Source organism: Cygnus olor, chromosome 4 (genome assembly GCF_009769625.2).
Source record: "Cygnus olor isolate bCygOlo1 chromosome 4, bCygOlo1.pri.v2, whole genome shotgun sequence".
Taxonomy (NCBI): Eukaryota; Metazoa; Chordata; class Aves; order Anseriformes; family Anatidae; genus Cygnus; species Cygnus olor.
In genome coordinates, this window is record NC_049172.1 from 24,221,887 (window position 1) to 24,247,665 (window position 25,779).

Sequence of the window (25,779 nt, forward strand, 5' to 3'; positions counted from 1 at the left end):
GGAGGAGTGTTGTCAGCAGGTTGAGAGAGGTGATCCTGCCCCTCTCCTCAGCCCCAGTGAGGCCACATCTGGAGTACTGCATCCAATTTTGGGCTCTCCAGTACAAGAGAGATATAGAGACTAGAGAAGGTCCAGCAGAGGACTACAAAGATGAGTGGGGGGACTGGAGCATCTCTCTTATGAGAAAAGGCTGAGAGAGCTGGGTCTGTTTAGCCTGGAGAAGATAAGACTGAGAATGGTTCTTATCAATGTATACCAATATGCTATGGGAGGGCGTCAAGAGTATGGGGCCAGATTTTTTCAGGGGTGCTCAGCAACAAGATAACAGACAAAGGACACAAACTGAAACAGAGGAAGTTCCATCTGATATGAGGAAAAATATCTTCACTGTGAGGGGGAGAGAGTGCTGGAACAGCCTAGAGAGAGATTGTGGAGTCTTTTTCTCTGAAGATATTCAAAACCTGTCTGGACATGATCTTGTGCAATGTGCTCTAGGAGACCCTGTTTGGCAGGGGGTTTGGACTAGATAGATCCTGAGGTACCTGTCAACCTCAACCACTCTGTGACTCTGTATCTTTTGGGTGACAATTAACAGTGTGATTCTAAAGAACTGATATTAAATAATTCCTTTCATAACAACAAAGATACTGATCTTTATGTCTTGAGAAACTTTCAGTTTGGGTAGTTGTTTGAAGCATGTCAAAATTCATCTTGCAGATCCTAATGGGTCTCTGGCTTTTTTTGCATCATACTTTTAAATAAGCGGTTTTATCTTGACCTGGACCATATGACTGGAATTACTAACACCTTAAGCCTGCACATTACCAAGAGTTACACAACTCCTGCCATATCATGTGAATAAACCGAAACCTACTGTGGGTAGTTTTTTAGAGAAATCCAAGCATGAAATACTGAAAACTGGTGATCCAAGGCGAAGGTCACAGAGTTTTTCCAAGCTTAGACAATACACTTAGAGCAGAGGTCCTTTCAAGTATCTCTTCACAAATCTTTGTCATGAGAGAACATTTAGTAGGCAGCATCTCCTTGTAGGAGTCATGAGCTTCTGGACAGTGCTAGGCAGGACAATCACAGCACAGCCCAATTAATTTTCTTTTTAATATCTTCAGCCTTCTGGGCTCTGAATGGTATACTCTGAGCCATCCTTCCATTTCTTGACCTTTGGGTCTGTGAAATAATGTTTTTAAAGCCTCGTTATACAAGAATGTCAGATGATCTGACCTTACTGTTTTTGAGAAACATATGTTTCTGGTTTGAAGTTAGGGATCTCTTTTAAAGACTTCATTATTATGTGTCAGATATTTTCTCTATTAGGTAATAAGCAGAAAAAGAATAATGAGGAGAAGATAGCGGTGATTGGCATTGCAACTTGAGAACTACCTGTACACGTAGTAAGATTTATTGAAGACTGTGACAAAATACCTTGTCTATAATGAAGTCAAACCTCAGTGCTAGGTGCGCTGTGTGACTCAGGGGATGTGCCAGGTACTTGTTTCCTTTTTCTTTTGTTTTAACTTTGCCACTTTATCTAGATGAAAAATAAAATGACTTTCAAATTATTCTGACAAATTGGTCTCTAACCTACACAAATCATTTTTTTACTTTTTAAATTAAATGTCCCAGTGTTTTTTCTATCAATGCTATTTTATTCCAAAGCTCACTCCTGCCCTCAGCTTCAGCTGTTATTATAGCAAATCAGCACTTAGGCTGACTCCAGAGTAGAAACTTTGCTGCTTAGAATCTGATTATTTCACCCTGAAATTTCAGAGTCAGCTTTAAATAGTTATGCAGATAAATAACTTTTGCTGTTCCTATACAGGATTGACATCTTCAAGTATGTGATATATGGTGTAGCAGCTGCATTCTTTGTATATGGCATTTTGCTGATGGTGGAGGGATTCTTTACAACTGGTGCCATCAAGGATCTCTATGGAGATTTCAAAATCACCACTTGTGGCAGATGTGTCAGTGCCTGGGTAAGTGGATAAGACAACTTTTGTACTTATGAGAATTTCAACATGATTTATATGTTTGTAGTGCATTGTGATGTTATTCATTTTTATTTCTTTAATATTTTCTGATACTTCAGTGGTAGCATCACATTGCTATGAAGAATCATAGCAATGGATAATAGAGTATTAGAAATACTCTCTATACTGGTTAATCAGAAAGTAACTGTAGTTACTTAGGAATAAATTAATTCTAACATCTGATTAGGAAAATGTATTCTCTCAGCAATATAAGCTTGTTGGGCCACAACCAAAAGTTTATAATGCCTTCACCTGTAGTAGGCAAGAAATATTTTTCTTACTAATATTTTCCCTGTTAGTTTAGAAATCTTGCCCATTCCTCTTTGGGACAAGTTGAGTCCTGTCATCAAGTTCCATTTTGTTTTTAAGTGAGAAACAGCCTATTATTTCTTCCTATATTATCTCTGGCTTGAAGATGCCATTCACTTATGTCCCTGGAAAACTTCATTCAAAAAATTCTAATTTGAACTTAAACAAAGGTTTCTCGAAGTGAAATGGCTGACTGTTTGGGCCTGGGATTATTTTAAGATCTCCAGGTGGGCCTGTAGAATATCAGGTAAGTCATTACTTTTGTTTTTTTTTTTTTTTTTTGTTTGAGTATTCTGCATCTCAGGTGAGAGGACTGGACACTTGGTAGCTGTTGGAGCTGGATATTTCTGCAAAGACCACGAGTATCAGCACGTCGTATGTTCTGATGAAAAACAAATGGTTAAATGTAGCCAGATAGCTCTGGGTGTTAAGGTACACTGGATAGCATGCTATAACGACAATAAACAATACATAAAATAATAGAGTTTCTTATCGTGCCCTCCCACAATTGTCATAATTTATGTTATGAAAATGTAATGTTTTGAAATGGGAAAGCACTTCTTTTTATCTCATCAAAAATGTTGGTTTAAGGTTTCGTCCTGGCAGTTGTATTTCTACTTTTTTTTTGGTATCTTAGCTTTTAGAAGATGTACGTTAAGTCTCTACATAAAGATGTTTAATCTTGTGAGTTGCACTCACTAGTATTATCTTCTGTATATTAGTGTTTAGGAACCTTGTATTTAAATGTGTGAAAGGGATTTTTCTGCTATTTAAAATTATATTGGCTACCTGAATGTCTGTGTGCTTTTTTTGTCCATGTTTTTCGAAAAAAAAAACTAAAAAATGAAATTTGAAATTTCTGAAACCTTTACAGATTTTGCTTTGCAAGGAAAACCGTGGGAGATTCACAAATGTTTTGAAAAAACAACTCTGAGGGATGTGAATGTGTCATTTCATCTTGTCCTAACCAGACAAGTTATTCTAGAGGCAGTGAAACTGCACCATATTGACATTTGATTCTTTGTGTAACAGAAGGAACACATTTCAGTGCAGGCTCAGCTGGCTTTCCCACCCAGAGCAGTTGCATCATTTCTGAATGCTAGAAATGAAGCTCATTTCTCAAAATCAGATACCATATCTGGGTATTCTCGTGGCAAAATATCGACTTGTCAGACAGATGCATCTTCTTTCTGATTGAATACTACTGTATCTGATGCAGAATGCTTCATACAGAATGCTCCTTCATTTATGAACAATAGAAAATCTCTCTCCAATAAAGCAGATATATTTATGGGTCTAACTCCCTTAATCCAATCTTCATTATGGAAAGCATTTAACAACAACAACAAAAAAAACTCCTATCCACATAGATGCTAAATAGTGAATGCTTTAAATGGCTCAGCCACTGACAAGAAATGGGTAAGGTGAGCTTCATATGTTGATCTGACCTTTCAAATTGCATAGTTCAAAACCAAAATCACAAATTATTGTCACAAATGATCCAGAAGCTAGCAGAAAAGTCATTTTCAGAGGGAATATGTTATGACACAGATGTATCCCCCCCTCACTTGGAATGCCTCTGAGGTTGCAAAGATAAGGGCCTATGCTTCTTCAGTACTTATAGAATCATAGAATGATTTGGGTTGGAAGGGACCTTAAAGACCCCCCTGCCATGAGCAGAGACACCTTCCACTAGACCAAGTTGCTGAAAGCCCCATACAACCTGGCCTTGAAGGCCAGGGAACCTTCCAGAATGGGGCATCTACAACTTCTCTGTGCAACCTGTACCAGTGCCTCACCACCCTTACAGCAAATAATTTTTTTTCCTAATGTCTTATCTAAATCTATCCTGTTTTAGTTTAAAGCTAAAAGACCCCCTTGTCCTACCACTGTACTCCCTGATAAAGAGTCCCTGTCCAGCTCTCCTGTAGGCCCCCTTTAGGGGCTCAAAGGAGAGAAGGTTACAGAAATTTTCCCAGATAAGCTGAGTTTTTTTTTGCAAATGACTATCTTTTTTTTTTTTTTTTTTTTTTTTTTTTTCCAGCAAAGATAATAGCCTTTAAGTCTTATAAGTTAGTTCTTTTAAATTAAGCACTTCAGTCTACTGTCTAAATTTAGGTAGGATATATCCCACTTTACCCCTCTAATTTAAGTTTAGGTAAATAATACTTGCTATCTAAATGCTTCTAGAATTAGTAAAAATAAAATGTATTGATGGTTTTATGCCTTCTGGAAGCCTTGTTAGTTCTGGATATTAGACCAGTGTTGGAATTTCTTTAGAAGACTGGCTTCCTTGTAATCTTCTGTGCTTATTCTTGAAATAGGAAGGAAAAGCCCTAACAATAATTCAGGACATGTCTGAGTGGTTATTAAGTGTCTCTCTCATTTTTATGCCATTACTTTTCCAACTTCTTTGTTAATACAGATATGGTTTCTTAAAAAGAACGGTGAATGTAAGTTTTTTCTTTTTATTTCTGTCTGACATACTTTGTAGAAATCTGCAATGAGCTCCAAAAATTGTTATATATTTATAGATGGCTTCAGTCTGTTTTATTTCTGTAATCTGACTTGTATTTTTTATGATTATTTTTTCTTTATTTTTACATTTCCAGCTTTTCACGCTCAGGGATATCACACATAAAATCATAATTTTGTCTGATCATTCCTTTTGTCACATAACTTACTGCGTGTTTTATACAGAGATCATTTATTGTTTGTAGACTTCATTGCTTCCTTCAATAGAGGAGTGTCTGAGGCATCATAACATGCCTTGCTAGCAGCTTGTCCAATTCTCTTGTGCTTGTTGCTCGCTGACAGGATTTTTATTGTCAGTGATAAACTGGACAAAATTGTTTTAGCATTAAATTGTGCTCTAAGTACATCTTTCACTTTGAGGACAGCATTTTTCCTTGGCATGTAAGCCCAGACAATAAGCAATTTTTGTTGATGGAACTGTTTCCTGAAAAAGTGCTATCATATGTTGCCAAAGTGTGCTTGACTGTGGTACCTGTTAACCTTTCTGCACAGGCTTTGTCCTTCTATTATGAGACATCAAAAACTAGTCAAGCTGTTAGTTTTATTTCCCCCAGGTTTAGATTATCCTTCTCAGTTTTAACTTGAATACTTCATCAGATGATCATCCCTGAACCTTGTTCTCACCTGGCTGCCTTTGTCTTTTTCACTCCATGTAGACATCTTACTCTTTTTATAGTTCTTTAAACATGTGAATGTCAGTGGCATTATCATAAATTCACACTTTAATGGTCAAAGGTGCATTCTTTATCCACTCTCTGTGTTTTCTAGCCTGTTTGTTTCTCAGTTCTCCCACAGAAAACTGCTATCACCAAAATCTGCCAAAACCATATTCAGCTTTTTGTTCTTCATATGAACTGCATCTTGCTATTGATGTCTCATACATTTATAGGTGTATTTTCTTGGTAATAACTGAGAAATGTTTTCTGGGCCTGCTTGCCCAGGAAGAAGGGGGTAACCTGTAGTATTTTGTGGACTAAATTTATTCCGTCACTGCTTGTACCCTTTTAGTCATATGTAATGATTAGCATTCAGGTTAAGCTGGTTAGGCTTAGTCAGCAACGCAAAGTATTTTTAACAATACACTTCTTTCAGCTGAAGAGCTTTAACAATTTCTAAACATCAAATAATAAGTTCCATCATACTGTGGTTATGAAGAAAATCTCAGTAGCTTGAGCAGCAATACAAAGATCCTGCAGTCTCAGGAAGGTAATACTTCTCAGAAGTGTGAATGGTCACGCTTTAAGAATCTTCTGGCTGATTAAAAGCTCAGTCACTGACTTTCATTGCTTGGGAAGCCAGCAAACAAGAAAAGAGAAGGTCCATAGCACTTGATTCTCTCATAGGCTTCTCCAGTCTCAAGCTGATCTACTACAAACATCACTAAAAAGAAGAAAAAGACGAGGGAAACTTTGAGAATGTGAAAATGTAAGCATACACATTTTGAGAAAAAGTAATTCCAAATGTCAAACTAACTATGAGAAAGAAGTGTTTTGAAACCATCACTGTGTTAGAAAAAAAATCCTGTCTGGAAGACTGCAAAACTAGACAGGAAATTCTGCTGCTGTTAAACAGCAGATAGGGTCCAATGCACTATGTAGGACTTCAGAAACCTATCAGACTACAAAAAATGACACACAGAATACCTAATGCTAAAAATTTTAAGCAGCATAATGCTACAAAACCATCAACATAATAAAGACATTTCAGAAATAATAAAATCAAATATATTGTTTACAAGAAAGTACCACAGAGATAAATTATAAAATCTTCAGGGAAAACCTAGTCATCCATCATTGCAGATCCATCTTTTTCAAACTGAGTGCATTCTCATGGTTATGTAGTAGATTTATTTACAAAGCAAAATTTCAATAACATGAAAGAAATTGTTAGAAAAATCTTCTTTTTGTATTTGTGATGCAGCTGTGGAATTTTTCTCCCCCACTTCTACCAGTAAATCAATTCACAGTACATCAGAAATTTAAACATTTTTTTATAGGCTACTAACTCATTTCAAAGCATCAGACATCATGTTTGGAATATTTTAACCTTTAAGTGAAGGAATTTAAAGGTACTGTAGAAAAAAATGCATGAAGCCGAAAAGAGGAAAGTAATGGTGATAATTGACTTTAATTTTATCATGATCAGTTTTTCTTCCATTTAAAATATTTATGAAATATAAGTGTTTAAAAACCAGTCCCATTAAATGCATGCTTAAAAAGTTTAAATTTCAAGGATTTGATTATTTTCTGGTAACAGATTTTAACAATCTAGAGAATGTCACATTGGCAACTATTTACTATGTAAATGAACTGCAATTAAGCAAACCTGAGAAGTTATTTTGGCTGTTACAGTCTGCACCACTATTAAAAGAAATTTGGACTAATATTGCAATATTACTGGCTTTTTTTTTTTTCTTTTTCCCCTCTTGAAACAGTTGACTTGAATGCCAGCCAAGAAGAATCAACTACGCAACAGTAATAACATAGCATGAAATGTAACCATGTTTCAACAAGAATCTTGGAGCTTTGCCTAGGAATATAACATGTCAGAGATAGAGAGGATGAACATGTTTTGTAGAGGCAATAATAAAAGACCAACAAGTGAGTGTTAGGAGTAGTGAGTGTGATATTCTAGAACAAGCAGAAAATACTTTGCAAGTGTGTATTTTCTGTGATTCATAGCACATTTAGCAGTACTATCAAAACATCAGTCTCTTTATTCCAGCAGCATTATATGTAAAATGAGATAAGTGGAAATATTCATGTTTCATCTTTTACTTCTATTCAGGAATGAGGCATGAGGCATGAATGTAGGAAATGCTAGTTAGCACAGAATGGAGAATACTGGGGAGTCCATTTGGTTGTAAGCTCCTTAACAGTCCTTAAACATATTTAGATTTCCTACTGGGTGTAAGAAGAAAGCATTTGAATGCTAAGGGAGGATAGCTAGGATGACAAACAATGATCTGTAACATCTTAAACGTTGATATATCAGTGAGTTTAAAGATATCTGTATAATTAGGTTTTTATTAGCATTGAAATCAAATCTATAGATGATTGAATACAAGTGTGACATTAGAGGGACAGAGCAATTTAGAAAGAAATTGAAAAGATATTCCTGTTCATGCTTATGATTTGCCATCTGCAAACTGCAGAAGAGAGTTTCTAAACCTGTGAAGAGGTTTGGAAGGAACATCTTAGATCATCAAGCTGAAAATAAACAAGAACATTTTATGGGTGTATCACAGTAGATAATAAATCTAAACGAGATATAAACACAGCAAGGCATCCATCTTTTTGTAACTCTTTGGGTTTAGAGCTCATGTCAGGGAGTTCATATAAAATAAGTGTATGACTAAATTAAGAACAAGTATAGATGTTAGTACTGAGTGGTTTGCAACAGATAAAATTACATAGCAACAGGTTTTTAGAGTTGAGCAATTTTTCAGGCACTTCTGAATTTGTTGCTGTATTTCTGTATATATAGATCAATTTATTTATTTTGTAGTGAGCAGCAATGTCTTCATACAGTAAAATGACTAGAGTAACAACTCAAGTTTACTTTGTTTGCATTTCAATCCATCTCTTTGTAGTAACAGAATTTTTAAACATTTTGTAATCTCTGTCTCCATAGTGACTGAAGCAGTCATAAAATATTTCTTTAGGGGGTATTAAAATATTTTTAACAAAACTAAAATAAGAACAGTATTAGAAAGTCAATCAATATGCTTTTCATGGGACCAGTATCCATAGATTTTAAAAAGAAAGGAGTACCTGAAATCAGGTTATTAAAACAGACAGTTTTGTTAATGTTTTCAGTGGAAACAGCATTCCACCCAGCTGTGACTGCCATGAAAGTTGTTGTGCTGTATACATATCATTTCAGAATGTACTATGAAATCTCCACTTACTGACACTCATCTGTGGAGATTTTATAGTAAAATATTTCCGAAAGGGTTGACGACTTGCTTGCTTTGATAATTCATGACATCTGTTATTAGCAATGGAAAGCTTGTAAAACCTGGTGGGAGGGTTTTACCAGCCATGAAAGTGATACAAGAATTTAACTACTTCAAAGGGTAAAGATTTGTTTCACTAGCATGGTTATCTACTTCAGTTATTCTTGTTTGTAAAATGAATTTCTCTATTGTTTCCACTTTATTTTGTGTGTTTGGCTTCTTACAGTGAAAACTGAGCTGACCAGAAAAAGTCATTTTCCCTACAAATAAAATACACAGAGTAGTAAAGAACAAATTGTGGTACCTCTTAAAGATACCGTACTGCTATTTCATGAGTCTTTGGTTTGTCACATGGTAGAATGCTACTTCAGAGGAGAATGATCCCTTTGAATCTCAGAGACTGAGTTCTGAATTTAATTCCTGGAGTGAACAGGCTCCTTAAGCATTTCTCATATGCCTTCTGGAGCAAAAAGAGTAGATTAAAAAGGAAATTATTAAAAAATATATATGTTTTTGTCCTTCACCTGTGATTTTTAAACAAAAATATTCACAATTTCATTCAACTATAATGAGAATTCATAAGCTAACTTCTACTGTTGCTAGAAAATAATAACTTGTGCAAGGCAAACCTTTTGTATTTTACTGCTCCTACAGCAGAAAATGTTCTAGAACAGAAAATGTGTTATTGCCCAGATCACTGATAGCATTGCTTCAATAATTATTCCTTCACTGATAGCAGTAGTAGCAGCTTCCAGGGACAGATATTAACTTCCAGTAGATTTAACATGAAGTTTTGCACTTTAGATATTCTTATGTGAAAAGAAGGAAATTTCTCTATTTTATTATGACATGGATATGAGTGCATAATTGGCCACCAGCCCATTAGTAAAAAGTGGCTAAGGGAGGGAAAAATGAAGTAAATGAAGTTCTTATTTTTGTAAAATATTTTTTTAAATAAAACCAACATTTGATCCCCTTTTTCTGAGCCACTAAACCGAAGATTCATATTTTTAAAGGAAAATAAACAAGCATGCAATTCTAAGCAGGCAGCTCCTGTGACTCCCAACAGTGATCATCTGACAGATTTCTGCTGTTCTTATTCTATGCCCCAGGCATTTTTTATTTTATTTATTTATTTATTTATTTTTAGGATAATGAGCCCTGTTTTTCCCCTTTGTTGTACCAATGCTTTGCATTATGTCAGTACAGATTTTTAAGCAAGCTTCCTGTTCTAGAGTACGGAGAGATAGAGACAACCACAAATATTAAACTGGAATTGTTACCTTCATATTAAGCTTGATCTTTTTATTCCTTTTGGTGGTAATCACAGACTGGGAAGGTTCCTGAACCTGTGTAGATCCTAGTCTTATAAACAGTAATAACAATTCAGTAATATAACTAATATAAAGGATTTATTTCTGCCTGTTAAATCATCATACAAGTTCTACACTGAGTACTGTACTAAATTTCTTAAATGTTATTCAGAAATTTCAGAAAAAGGCTCAAAAATAAGGCCTCAGATTTAGCTGCTTTTGACAAACTCATAGCATATAAACTAAGGAAGCTGTCTTTACTGTTTTCTAGCAGTATTTTAAAGGTAAACTGAGAACATAAAATAATAAACTGAGAATTTATAGTTTGTTCTGAGAACACATGGAGAACATTCTTTCTTATCTGTTGCTTCTACTTTAGAAAAGCTATATGCAACTCTTTAGCTCGATAATAAAAAAAGTAAGATCAGACATAACATTTCAGTTGAGAATTCATAGCCCTTAAGTGAATCAACATTTCCAAGTAATTTTCCAAGTAATTATTTGTAAATGAGTGCCTGGGGTTGAACCAGATGTTGGCTCATCAGCTTTAACACTCTAACACGGAGAGAAGAAAAAATGCTTCTCTTCTTTATTCACCTATATCATTTACTTTCTTGCATCCTTCTGATAGTTATTTTTAGTGCTGTAAATTCTCTAGATTTTCAAAGTACTGCTGAAAGTCTCTAGGGACAAGTCTCTAGGGTCAATCAGGAAAATTAATCTGAATCGAATTTGAAACTGGATTAATTAAACTACATTAAATCCCTATGTAAATACACTTACTCAGAATTAAAATGGATTTTAGTTAATATTCTTTGGAAGTGAGTTAAGGTAAATCAAATTAAGGTCTTTTTAATAATGCTTGACAATGCCCATCCCATATCATCAAAGTAATAAAACTTCCTCACCTAAAATTCAAACCTTTTGTTGCTTTGCATTTTTTTGCCTGAACAGGTCCAGATGGACAAGCTATGCTTCTAATGATTTTCACTACTGTTTACAATACTTCACATCTGAAATTATTTGGTTTCAATAACTAAAACCCACATTTATATTAGGCTTGTTCCTTTCTCACCTAATGTGAGGGATCTTGCCTTAGACAGAAATACAAAGTGGTTTCCATTTTCCCTTTATTTACTCTTTAAGGTTTAATTTTAAGCAGATTGAGGACTGGCTTATTCTGCTTTCAAAAATAGACCTTATTTCCTATTCTCAGATTCAATGTTTTTCTGTGGCAAGCAGTAACAAAAAAGTCAGTGTGCTGAAATTTTTTTTGTTTCAGCAGTCTGATTAGATTCATCAGCATTTCTGAAGCCATCAAATCTTGGTGCTATTTGGATTCAACATTTAGAAGTTAACTTATCTTCCATGTTTAACCATGTAGCATCTTCATATGCTTTCCACAGTATAAAATGAGAAGGTAATTTGTTACTGATGAATGTGTCTGGTAGTTGTCTCAGGTTAGCAGCAGAGTAGTAACGTAGCATGCTTACATATTTACAGAGGCAGGGTGTGCCAGCAACTACCAGCCCAGAAGGCAAGGAGAGTTCAATGCTTCCTACATGCAGATTGCTATACACGCAGATTGCTATAATCTGGAGGCTCATGGCTAAAAAAAGAAAATGTGTAGCCTTTGGAGAATACGTATTACAAAGCATATAATTTAATGTATTCCTTACTAACAGCAGTAAGCACCCTAGTTTGTTCACTGTGATTAATTCCCTTGTATTTCTTTCTATCTGAAATAAGTCTAAATATAGCAACAAAGTGACAAATAGATGGTCTCACTGATTCAGTGCTAGTGAGATTCTGTGATAGCCATAGATAATGACTCATTTTTGTTAAGACTCAGATTTTAACAGCAAAAACAAGCATAGTGTATAGCATTTCATTATTTCATTATTTTGTATCATGAAAAATTGCAGTAAAACCAATCACAATAGTCTCTTGTCTTAAAGAAGTAATGATGGGAGAGATGTAGAGTTATGCTTCAGAAAGCATGCAGTACTGTCAGTACTTTAGGTGTGGTGCTTTGCATCAATCATAGACCCAAGAGTGACAGGAATGTGGAGTAAGCTTGCATTTCTGGAAGTATCACTGCTTTGTTCTTCAGAAACATCATGGTAGTGCTCTGTCATTCACTTTGATCAAATCATGATTTGATTATCAGACCCAAACCATAACGTAAACAAAGAAAAAGATGAAAACAATCAGAAATGCTTTTTTTTTCTTTTTTTTTTTTTTTTTTAATTGTGTCAGTTAAATTCTGACTTACCACTAGTTTTGTTTTTCCCTCTTTTTCTATAGTTTATTATGCTGACATACATCTTTATGTTGGCCTGGCTTGGCGTAACGGCTTTCACTTCTCTGCCTGTTTACATGTACTTCAATCTGTGGACCATTTGCCGAAATGCCACTTTAGTGGATGGAGCTAATCTCTGCTTGGATCTTCGCCAGTATGGTACGTGCAAGATTTCACAATAGAAAATGTCACATTACTTTATTTCCAAGTATCTGTGATGATCTGCTTCAGTGTTTCCAAAATGCCTGTGTCTACCATTTTACCCACAAGTCAAAGCAGTATATCAGTCACTGCATTTCCAGGCCTGATGAAGATGAAGAATACATATAGTAACTCTCTATGAGGCTACTGGAGGAAGAAAGTGGGGCTACAGGATGAGCTATGGAGTTTAAAAAAAAATTGCAATATAGACATTTGTGTGTTTGTGGAGGATGGGGAATTTGGACAAAAGGGGGTTTGGAATGCTAAAAAGTCTTGAGAATTCTTGGAGTGGTGATGATAACTCATTTCCGTTCCGCCACAAGACTGACTTAAGTCTAGATACTTTGGTCTTGATGGTTTCTCAGCCCACAAAGCTTTGTTGAATCTTATTCTTGTTGGACACTCCTGTGAGTCTTGTTCGTTTGTTTCCTTCACCTAATATAAATGTGTGGTATGTTTTTAATTGCTCTCAAGATATAAAACTGCTGTATTACTTAAGAATGAAGGGGTTTGGTTAATGCTGAATATTTCACTTACCCTGAAAGAAAATAGTTCAAAATTATTGTTTTCTTGATGTTTTCTTGAGGGATTTTTATTTATTTATTTATACTTGCCTGCCCCCTCCTGCCTCCATATGACAGGTGACTTGAAAAAGCAACTGTCTGTACAGATCTCATCAAAAGTATTTGTACTTCTCTCTGAGCTTTTGTTTTGCTATTTTTTTTAATTAATTTTATTTAAAATGAGCATATGGTACAAACATGTAAAATGTATGTTCTGTGAATATATCTGTTTCCTATAAATTCAGTGTAAAATCTGCTCATTCCTAACAAGAAAGAAAAATACCATATTTCATGATTAACCAGTTACAGCAATTTTTTTCATGCTTTGATTTTGTACATGGACATTAGCTGAAGTAAGCAGTATAAATTCTGTTTATTCTATCTGATAGAAACTATTATTAAAATAAAGTATGTGTTTGGGTAGTGCTGTTTTTTTTATAACTTTTGAATGAAGCTCTGTACCAGATCAACACATCTGAATACAATATACAGCACATTTCCCAACATGAGGGTAGAGAATATTTATGAATATATTGGCATGGTAAGTGTTTACACTGGCTGCAAATTATTTTCTGGTGTTTTGATTATTGTGCTGATTAAAATCTAGAATAAAGGAATAAAGACTTTTGTTGTTGTTGTTGTTTTTTAAATTGGCCAAGAAATTATTGCCTACATGTTTCCTAATAGGCTTTTACTAAATAGATGATGTGTTAATTTTCTGATGACTGAAATTAGGAAGATTTTATTTTGTTGTTAAATAAATTTCTGTGTAGGAGCCAGGAATTTGTATTTCTTAGCAGCCTTCTTCAAAGCCAAGAAAGCTATGTACTAGGAACACTAAATACTGTGAATATCTATTCTGCTCCAGGTATTGTCACAATTGGAGAGGAAAAGAAGGTTTGCACCACATCAGAAAGTTTTATCAAGATGTGTGACTCTAATGAGGTGAGTAAATGTGATGATGCTTTTGTCAAACTTGTATAGGAAATAACTGATAGGTATGTCTTCTTCTCACTTTTTATATTCCAGTTCTTGCTAGAATGATAAAAAAAAGCCCAGTGGAAAATACAGTCATCAAGTACTTCTCCTGCTCTTTTACCACGTGCTGGATCTATTCAGTGTTGTTTCTCCAGCCGTTAGTTTTCTAAATACATTTGTATTTTATTTTTTTTTAAGAATTCCATTAAGTCATGTATATATTTACTGTGATGTTTTTGAAAGCTAATGCGCTTGCTGCACAATGAAGAGGTCTGTATATGGAATCTCTATTTGAAGATCTTGATTACTGTTGTGACAAGAGAATAATGTTTTCAAATGGATTTGACCAAATTTTGCAGTGTGTTAGGATAATAACTCCTTGTACATTTTTCTTTGTAGTTTATCCTTTAGGCAAAGGCCTCCCATTTCATTGCAGCAGAGGTTTTTGGTTTTGTTTTTATATGGTCAGGATGAAGATAGGACAGACAAAATTATGCCCATATAAAACAAAAGGAGAAACTAAAATCTCGATCGCTCTGAAGTCAGAAGGTGCTTCACTAAATGTTTTGCTGGGTCTTACTCTGAATAAATATTCCTAGCATGAAGTTACACAATAAGCCTTCTTTTATACCAAAAGCATCTAAGAAAATGCAACCCTGGCTGTTCAGTCAGCACTCACTATGTTGACTTCTGAGTAAACCAGATCACTGAAATGAAAAACAGATGTAATTATTTAGTTTGAGATGGGATGGGGAAGGTGGTCAACTTGGATTACTTAAGTAAATTGGTTTCTATTAAAGCACTATACACAAATTTTACTGGAAAAATTGGGAGGAAATTAAATCAGTATATGAGGCTAGAAAGCTACAGTGACTGAACCGAAACAGTTTCTTCTTAGGCTGTCACTGCCACTAAAGAAACTATAGTATTGTAAAAATAATATATTTTTTAAAGTGGGTCTGTTTATTTTTAAATAATAATTTTTAAAAATGTTTTATGACTTTTTTTCCTTGATGTGAGTATTGTAACAACACAGGCACATGTACAATGTCATGTAGTAATGTCAATCATTTGGAAAAAGTATTAGCAATCATTATTTTTGTAGTAGCAGGAAGGTAGTCATTTGCTCTACGTTACTCAGACTTTTTGTTCAGTTTTCATTTAATGTTGCCACCATAAAAGTTCCTTTATTTGTCCCCCTCTGCAGCTAAACATGACATTCCACTTGTTCATTGTGGCACTTGCTGGAGCTGGAGCAGCAGTCATTGCTATGGTAAGCTTCCCAAAACCCCTTATTTCCTTTGTCATCTGAATCACTAATACATTCTGATTGTTGCTTAGTATCAGTTATTCAATTTGCTTGCTATTAGTATAATATATTTCTGTAATTCAATACTACCTCTTACCTTTTATTTTTATTTTTTTTAATTTATATTGTTGGATTCCCTTTGAAGTAGAATACCATGACTACCTCTTTGAGTATAAAACACTGTCAAGTACCTGCTAAGAATTTTTACCTTTCTGTTGCTGTATTGAGACAAGTGTCTGAAACCCTGTGTCTCTCTCATGACCATAATAATATCCTTATATGATCTATACTTTCTGGGTATTCATAGGATTACCATGCTGTTATTTTAAGAGCAGGGTCTTTTTATCTGTTCTGTACATGCATGTGAATGTGTCATCTTTTCTTTCAGGACTAATTTCTGCCATTTTATAACAAAGATTGCCTTGGGTTTGTTTGACAACATTCTTGCCAGTGAGAATATTACAATGAGAAAAAAGTGTGTGAGCTAGTGCCCTGCTCTTCTGTCTTTGTCTGCTTTGTCTGCCCAAACATCAAGATATTTTTAGAGTGGGTACTGTATGGTGTAGGTTGCTGTGGTACATGTTGGTACATGGAAGGAAAAAGTACTGTTACTCTGTACTGATGCATTTTGTAAGAGAACTGTTAGTGGTGGTGATTGCTGTTACTATTGCTATTAATATTTTTTCATTGAATACTAAAGCCATACATTTTTTGTTCTCCCTAGAATTACATGTATAAAAAGAGACAGCCAAACAATATTCAATGAAGCAAGTATTCCTGTTGCATTACTGATTTTTTTTGGTCTTCCCTGCCGTGTTTTCAGTATTACACGACACCCTGACAACAAAGCAGAGAGAGCTGAAAGAAGAATACATATTTTAATTTGTTGTTGTTGTTGTTGTTTCAAATCACAAATAATATGTACAATAGTGTAGTAGTGTTTTATACTAATAATTTCGCCAAGTTTCCAAAATCAGTTTTTTTCTGCTTCCAGCTGAAAAAAATGAAGACTAAATAGTAATGATTGTAATATATGTATTAGTATTATGAAAATATGTCCAAGAAAACATTATTTCTCTGGTGCTGCATTATTGTTTTGAAATATATTCACTAGTAATTATCAAATGCTAATTTGTTCAGATAACAATTTTGCATTTCAAATAAGAGTTTTGAATCAGTACAGCTACCAAAAGATTTTCAGTGAAAACAAACTGAATATACCTTCCTTCAGTAGAAACAAGTTAAGTAGGTACATTGAGCCATGTAAGTTCAAATACATGATACTTTCAATAAAGCTTTAAAAAACCCTTCAAAGCTCACAGTACCATATCAAAAATACCTTAGATGTGCTACACTAAGCACTGATCCACTAGGAATTTTGATGGCTCCCATCTATTATCATATTTTTTAAGGGTTACCCCTATCCAAATGTGCTTTTTATTGGATTCTGTGACTGCACAGAGCAGGCATGATAACACTGATGATTTCAACAGAAATGTATGTTAAGAAGAAGAAATATAAGTTAAGGACATAAGTGCTAGTAAAGTTCAAATGCTAGTAAAGTCCAAATGCTGGTAAATGTTTGCTTAGCAAGATTTATGTGTCTTTTTACCCTTTGTTATGTTTGAAGCTCTGTTGTCTGTATTTTTATTTGTTCATGAATTTGTTGACTTGTTTTTGACACTGTGGTTATCTCAAGGTAAAGACTAGCACATTCTACTTTTCAATGGTCATAATTTTAAAACTGACATACAAGACGACTTCTATAGATTGGGCAGTGTGCTTCACACTCTATGGTAGCCCAAAGACTGGGGACAAGACAAGAGGGAAAGCTCAGAATTTAGTTGGACAAGCAGATATTAACAGGTTCCCTTTCTTTAAGGGAAGTTTAATTTCTCAAGAGAGAAGTAATTTAGGGGAGTGTCCTGGTTTCAGCTGGGACAGAATTAATTTCCTTCCTAGTAGCTTATGTGATGCTGCGTTTTGGATTTTTGATTAAAATAGTGGTGATGACACACCAATGTTTTTAGTTATTGCACAGCAGTGCTTGCACAGAGCCAAGGCCTTTCCAGCTCATCATGCTGCCCTGCCAGCGAGGGGGCTGGGGGTGCACCAGGAGCTGGAATGAGATGCAGCCAGGGCAGCTGGCCCAGGCTGCCCAAAGGGATGTCCTGCACCATGTGGTGGCATGCTCAGCAATAACAGCTGGAGATGTTAGCAGGGGGGCTGCTCTTGCTTGTGGACTGGCTGAGCATTGGTCAGCGGGTGGTGAGAAATTGCACTGTGCATCATTTTCTTTCTTTTTTAAAATTATTATTTTTTTATTATTAATTGCTTGTGTTTTTTGTTTGCTTTCTTTTATTTCTTTTTCTTTAAGCTATTCTTACCTCAACCCATGGTTATTATCCCCCACCACCACCCAATTCTCTCCCCCCTCTATCTGGAGGGGAGTGAGCAAATGGCTGCCCACCAGTCTAAACCACAAGCAGTTGAATGTATTTTGTGTCCTAAATGCCTCATATAGCAAGAAGAAAGATCCTGTGCTCAAATCAGCAGAAGGTGTCAACAGTTGGCTAGGGTAAAGAACAAAGTGTGCAGAGGCCATTTAAGTCACTGGAGAAACAAAGTCCTTCCCTGTATGTGCTATTGCAAAAATAAACACAAATATATTAAGTTGATGAAGTTAGTTTAGTGTCTTTGTATATATTCACAAGAGTAGCAAGTCTCCATGTCTGTGAATTTTAATGAGATTTCTTAACAGAAAAATGAGATTAAAAAACCTGTCCTTTACAAAAGGAAAGCACATGAATTTATTGCAACTTGATAATATTTCTTACAGACATTTTCTTTAAACAAGAACAGTCCATCTGACTGAAGTAGTAAGCATTTTGTATCTGTTACCAATCAGGAGTAACACTGCAACATCTATGAAACTGCTGAATAACTGAAATGGTAAAATCACCATTTTATGTCTTTTAAATGACATTTGGTCATTACATTGATATACTTCACTGTATCATCAGTTCTGGAGATATGGACAAATTTACCAAAGAAATCAGTTTGCTCATACACATTAAGACCATCTGTCAGCAAGATACTTTTCATTAGTCCGTATTTTTAAAATATAACATGTTAGAAAAAGTTTTTTGCAAAACCAGCCAAAAATTGTTAGAATTTGCAAAGACATTTAGTTATAAGTAATAATTTTCCCATAGCTATTACTTTAAACCCTTTTGGTCTCAGGTTTGTATAGGAATGTTGATTATTTTTTTTTAAACAGTTAATTAGATATCTGTTTAGTCTCCAAGAGAGAATGCTATTTTGGGTTCAAAAAGAGAATTGGTCTATAAATTAGTTGAAGTATAGAAAAACTCATACTTTCAAGATTATATGGCAGGGGAAACTTGATTTTGCAGAGAAGGAAAATGTCAAATAGTGTATTTTGAAAAATTGTCATTCTTAGACTTCAGCAGAACATGAAAAAAAGCCAGAAAAGTGTTCTTTATGTTGTAGGTACTGTATGTGAGTCTTGAGCACAGAAAAGTTAGCCAGGATTTTGAACTATACTAAATTTGCGTTATGTACGATTCTGAACATTAATATTTTTACTTGTGTCTGAATAGAAATAACTGAATACACAAATGATCATTGAAGTAATGCATATTAGTTTTATTGTTTTCAATGTTGTGCCAGATAGAAACCAGATGACATGAAGTTGTTTAAATGTAAACACTGCCATCCCAAAGGGTTGATTGGCTATTAAGTATCCCACCTGTGATATACTACACCACTACACCAAAACTGAATTATAATATATACATTTTTCCCTTCTCAAGGAAGGGAAAGTTATTATCTGAGCAGTATTCTTCTGCCTGAAATTCCACATAAACTGAGTTTAGTTATGTCCTCTAGAGGTTCTCTGAAGAGGTGATCAATTATCCTGAAAAAAGAAGCAGGGAAATGTATAAGTGGACTAGTTCCTCTCCCCCAGGTGTAACTGTATTCTTTTGAAGGATATTAGATGCAGGTAAGAGGACAATAAGTTCTTCAGACTTTTGCCCAGCTGAGGAAATGAAAGAAATAAAGCAAAACAAAAACCCAACCCAACCCAATGCAACCCTAAAAAACAAAGAAAGAAAGAAAGAAAGAAACAAACAAACCCTTCCTAGACTGGGTACAAATTCTACAGATTTGAAAAGTTGAAGCATACTTTATCTTTTGGAAGAAATCCAGGCAGGAACATTTCACAGAGTATGGAAGGACCTTGCATTGTCTTTTGTATGTCTGTAATTGAAACGTCCTGAGGCAGACTGTGGAAGCTGCCCTGCTTCAATTTGAATAAGAGTTGACAGGGCCCCACTGGCTTCAGGCTACTCAGGTCAGGGAAGTGTGAAATGCAATTAGACAGCCACTTAGATATGACCTCCTTTGTGTGATAATGTTATCTAGGAACTTGGTATTAATTTTTTTTTTTTTTAAAGTGGTGGGGTTCTTTAATATATAGGTAATTATATCATAAATATGTATTTGAGATTATAATCATTATACAAGCTAAAATAGTTGTTTCCAACAACTCCAACAAAATGGAAGTTTTGATCAATGGTCAATGTACTTTCACAGTAGTTTTTCTTTTTTATAGTTTTTGAAAAGTCAAGAAAAATGCCAAATGAAAATACAAGACATTAGTTTTAAATTTGACTCATACTGGGATATTACCAAATATTTTGAGTCTATAAGAATTTTTCCCCACATGGGGCCTACATCCCATTTTCATCATAATCTTCAGCTGCAAAGTTTTCTGGTTTATATATTTTAAAATGTCAGGAAGATGTAAGTACGCTGCTCAGATACCTTCCACTTCTAGGATTCTCATCTGTGTACTTAGATGTTATTTTTGAGAGGTTCATATTTTATTTTCAATTGAAATCTTGCCCTCAAAAAAATATCATCAGTGTTTTCATTGGTTGTAAATTGTAATTCTCTGAGATGACAAAATGATTAGGATTACCAGCCTGTTTCTTTGAATTTTGGAATTTTGTCAAGAGTTTTACTGGGGGGAGGCGGGGGAGGTAGCGGTGGGTAAGGTAAGGATTTCATTCATCTTAATGGGGATTTGACAACAGTGTCTCTCATTTGATTTAGAAATGCCTGACCCAAATACTAGTTATGGTGATAACTTTTGCAATAGTTCAATAGTTTAGCTTGATACAAAGCGTTTCTTTTTCCTGTGCACTAAATGATGACCAGAAACACAGTGTACGCTGCCATCTCCAGCATTTGCACTATCATCACATGTTTTGCTGCTTGTATTGTACTATGGATATTAAAAAGCTTCTAAGGATACACGGAAATACTCATATTTGTACTTTTTTTTTCCTGGAGGACAGATTCTCTGAACAGTTGTTTCTATTTTATGACTCTGCAACTCAGACCATTTTCCTCAGATACATGTCAAATGAAGAACAGGAGAGCAGCTTGCTGCTCAAACAGATAGCTGGAATAGATTTAAACTGTAGACAGCCACAGCTATGAAGACTAAGCAAACTACAAAAGGGACTGAATGCAGATAGCCTCTGAAGGAGAAACTTTGAAAAAAGTATTTTTGGAAGCAGTTCCTTGGAGACCACAGCTTCAGCCTTTTTACTGACTTTGTGTTAGAATTTTTCACTCATTTGTTTATTAATTGCCACCGTTCAGAAGACTGGACATCATCAGGTCATTAAGCTCTGACATCCATACTGTGTGATTTTTAAAATAACTAAGCTCCATCTCAAAAGGAATTGGCTATTTTACATCCTCTATTTGTAATGGAAAACAAGTGCACAATGTAGTTTTTCTACTGCTAAAATACCTCTCACTAACTTTCAGATTAAATTTGCTCAAAGCTGAGTGAAAACATTTATTGATGTGACATAATTGCCAATATCCTTTAACTGGTGTTTAATCCTGAAATGTATTCATAGACATCCTGTCCTCCCTGTTTGCTAGTATAAATAAACCAAGCTTTTTGTGAATATATCATTGTAGCTCATCTAGTGATTTGTGATGGCTGCAAGCAAGTCAGATCCAATCTCCAATACCCACCAGAAGAAGGGGAAGTTTTCCGTTTCTTTTCAGATCTTTTTGTATTTTGTTTTTGGATGGAACACTTGGAAAACTCTCAATTCTCTTTCCCTTTAAAAATAAATAAATAAATAAATAAAGGTTGATGAAATAGCTACAGCTGTAGGTAGAAGAAAGAAAATGTGGCTAAATGGAAAATGTGGCTAAATGGAAAGCCAATGCTAACTTTAAGAAAAATGCAAATCTCTCCATAATTATATTGGATACGTAGTCGTAAGGCTGCAGAGTATCTATGGCAAGTTTCAGTCTTAAGCAACTGCTTTAATAAATAGTGATTCAGTAGGTAAAACTCTGAAAGAAATTACCAGAAGCCATTTTTCCACATAGATTTACAGACTTACTTAATTGGTGAAATTTGTTGAATTTCAATTCTTTTAATTTTTTACACTCATTGCTACCAACTGCTAGTCACACTAACAGTAACTCAGCTATGAGCTAAGTAATTTGAGGATTAACAAACCTCAGGGTTGAACTTTGTGTCATATTGCTGTACTACTACTTCTTGACTTAGCAATGCCTCCCTTCTGATAAAATCCCAAACTCGATCCTGTAGTTTTTGAAGCGTGAACATGCTGTATTCTGACTAGGTCTGTTGGTGCCTAACTCCATGTTACCTTTCTTACAGGTCCATTATCTCATGGTCTTGTCTGCCAACTGGGCCTATGTGAAAGATGCTTGCAGAATGCAAAAATATGAGGATATTAAGTCAAAGGAAGAGCAAGAGCTTCATGATATTCATTCTACTCGCTCTAAAGAGAGGCTCAATGCTTACACATAAAAGAATCCTTCTCTTACTTTCTAACATGTGAATGCTTTGTTGTTTAACTAAAGGTCATCCAATCATTTTAAAAACAATTGAAAGTGCTTCTCACAAAAGATAGTTTGGGTGACTTACATATCACCCATATACAATTCTTGGTTGTCTAGCACTTGGTTTCTTAATTAGTTCTTATTTTGTGTGACCATTCTCTACCACAGAGCTCCTAAATAGCCTTTCCTGAATCCTTTTAAGCTAATTAGTTCTGCTAGATGAAGGATACTAAACTACTGTCAAATACAAATATGTGTTTGATTTTTTTAATCACTTTGTATGTGTTATGCATAACACCTTTTGCATTGTTTCATATATGTTTTTGGAAAAAAAAGATAGCTTTTTATACTTTTTAGTTTTGAGTTCAATAACTACTTTAACTACAGGTATACTTCAAAGGGACCATTGTACATGATGTACAATATATAAAGAAAACACTGATGACTTTCCTTTATATTTGGAAATCTTGCCAGATGGACCCTGATCAACTTGAATGAAGGTCCTAAGAAAGTTTTAAACAATCAAAGGTGCAATTTCTAAATTTGTAATAGTGGGTAAAAAATGGAAAAAAAAAAAAAAAGGAAAAAGAAAAAAAAAGAAAAAAAGTGCTTCTTATCTTTGTTAACATTGTATTATTATTGATGTTTTTAAAGAATATTCTCTTGTTCCAAGTTCCATGGGTGATAATTCCTGTTTGTATTGTGAGCATGCAGACCGTGGTGCTAACAATGCATGGCCACTTGCCTTTTGAAGGAATTCAATACCACGGTTACCTGTTAAAGAGTTATGGTATATAGACAGTTGTTAATTAAGTGATATAGTTATCCATAGTTTTTTACAGAATGATCTCTCTTTAATTAATTCAATGATGGTTATGCTAAATTGGAGCTGTTCATGTGATGATGTGAGAAATTACTGCTTAGCTACATTTATGAAAGTAATATATCAAAAATACAGTGACCATAGGAGTCAGAAGTCTTTTTACCTGCTTTAAAAATTTAAATGGATTGCACCTGTCTGAACTGTACAAGATATATTAAAGAATACTTCCATAAATGTTATAGCTTGGCTTCTAGCTTTCCTACACATATTTGTTTACCTGTATTATGTTAAAGTAAGGTGAAAGACCACTACAGAGCTTATTATTTGAAAGTGTAGTAATATATTTGAACATTTATTTTGATAGGAAAATGGTATCAGAAAGATAGGTCATCTTAATTTGAAAGAATTACCTGTATCAAAAATGAAACAAAAACCCCTATTTAAACAAAATCTGTATTATTGGACCAAATTTGGTGGATTTTTTTTTTTTTTTGCCTATTTCTAATGCTACAAGAATGCTGTAAAGTGTCTTTTAAAGTGAAGTAGCCTGACAAGACATTTTTGTCAGTGTTAAAAATCTTAGGTAGTTTTGTGCACTTATTGGACCATTGTGAATTCTCTCTCAGTGTAAGTGCATTTCTAATAAAATTTCTTGAGTAAAACTCTTCTTTGTACTATTATTAGTCATGCATCATCAGTAATTTTTAACAATTCTTGTAGTAAGTAGAGGGTAATACTATAGTTATTTGTGGCATGATAATGCAATAAATAGTATTAGTTGACTGATTTTTTTTTTCTTTTGGTTGTTTTGTTTTGTTTTGTTTTTTTGATTGTGTTTTTGATTTTATCTTTTTTTTCTTTTTTATTTTTATTTTATTTTTATTATTATTTTTTTTAACACTTAGGCTGTCCTATGGGGTCAACAGTTTTCTGATAATGTGCAGTACCAGTATTACAGTTCTGCAAAAAGTATTAGGAACCTCTCTTTTGGATTCTATATTGTAGTGTTTCAGTTTTGTGTCTTAAAACGTTTGTGCTGATTTTTAAAACTATGTCTTTTAAACTCATGTAATGATGTTAATGCTTTTGGCTCTTCTCTGGTATTAGAGTTTGTATTTTCACAAAGAATGCTTTGTAGCAGGCATTACAATTAATCTGTTTTGTACATAAATGTGCCAACAGCTTGATGGTGGCGTTTTTGAAATGTAGAACAAAGTGCTTGCAAAAATGTAATAAAGACACTTGTGTACTTTGTGTACTTATTAATTGTTTGTGTTGTGTAATTTTTTTCTTTGCCTATACTTACCGAATCATTGTAACCAGAAGTGGAAGAAGCTAGTTCCTTCTGTTGCCCTTGCTACTGGAACAGTGTTCTCAGTTGTGTATATTTTTTTGTACAGTCCACTTTCAGATGTTGTAGGATATAGATCCTCTGGCAGAAATTATGAGAGCAAAAAATAAAATTAGAAAAAATAATCTGGAGATGTTGCATGTATTATAGAACATGTCTCTGTCAAATTTATGATAAAAAAAAAAAAAAAATCATTTCAATGGAAGATGTAAAAGAAAATCCAAAACCAAGAGTGATATTTTCATACCTTTCATGACTCTAAATTCTCTCTGGACTGTACCTCTGTCTAATCACATACAGGTAAAAATAAAATATGCAGCTTTCCCATGATGTGGAATTCAGTTATAGGTAATATGGGTACTTCATTAAAATTCCTGACCATTCCTAATGTGTAAATTTCTTCAAATGTCTTAAAGAACATTTAGGATCAGAAATGATATATACTAAGAATAAGAGAGTAATATATATATATATATAAGATCAGAATGACAGAGTCTAGGAAGAGCAAGTTTGCCTGGACATACTTGTTATAATTTTAGCCTGTCAGTCATGAGAACAACTGCACAAGATTGGCATTACTGAGGTCTCATTTGGAACAGCTTACAAGAAGCCGGTCTGGCATCAACGTGAAGACTACTGAAGATATTGGTACCTGGAAGTTACAGTAACTAATACTTTAAAACGTTGACAACAATTCTGCATTACTTGCGTGCATGTAACATAATTTAAATGGTTAAGAAAATGTTGTCTGTGTCTGTGCCAATTAACATGATAACAAGGAAAAATAATCATGATATAAATCCCAGATGTGTTTACTTCTCATTTAACTAGCTGTTATTTAGCTCTTTTTGTGCTCTTGATGAGAGCGTGTTCCATAATAGCAATTTTTCATCAGTAGCACAGGCCAAGGGAGCAGCAGAGCTTCCCATAACACAACACATCAGTCATAACTGGTTCACTTCAAAGTATACACATATTTGGTACATTCCAAATGTTCTGCTTCCTGGCAGCCAAGGCTAACTTATCTTGAGGTAGGTTTCATGGGTCTTGATTTCTATAGACACTTCTGTGCTTAGTCAAACTGTGACTATTGTGCTTTTCAGAAATGAGAAAATCAATTGTAGATAAATGTTTGGTACAGTATTATTTTATTTGA

At 34.5% G+C, this 25,779-nt stretch overlaps 1 protein-coding gene across 3 annotated transcripts in view; it reads left to right on the plus strand.

Annotated features, from left to right (window-relative positions):
- The window catches only part of GPM6A (glycoprotein M6A), a 118,403-nt gene extending 93,869 nt beyond the window's left edge, over nucleotides 1-24,534 (plus strand). For all 3 annotated transcript variants that reach the window (XM_040556069.1, XM_040556067.1, XM_040556068.1), the window contains 5 exons: nucleotides 1,838-1,994; nucleotides 12,471-12,624; nucleotides 14,098-14,174; nucleotides 15,415-15,480; nucleotides 22,265-24,534. In XM_040556069.1, the coding sequence (XP_040412003.1) occupies nucleotides 1,838-1,994; nucleotides 12,471-12,624; nucleotides 14,098-14,174; nucleotides 15,415-15,480; nucleotides 22,265-22,417 (607 nt within the window). In that variant the 3' untranslated portion in view covers nucleotides 22,418-24,534. The remainder of the gene's footprint in view (nucleotides 1-1,837; nucleotides 1,995-12,470; nucleotides 12,625-14,097; nucleotides 14,175-15,414; nucleotides 15,481-22,264) is intronic.
- The last annotated feature ends 1,245 nt before the right edge of the window (nucleotides 24,535-25,779 follow it).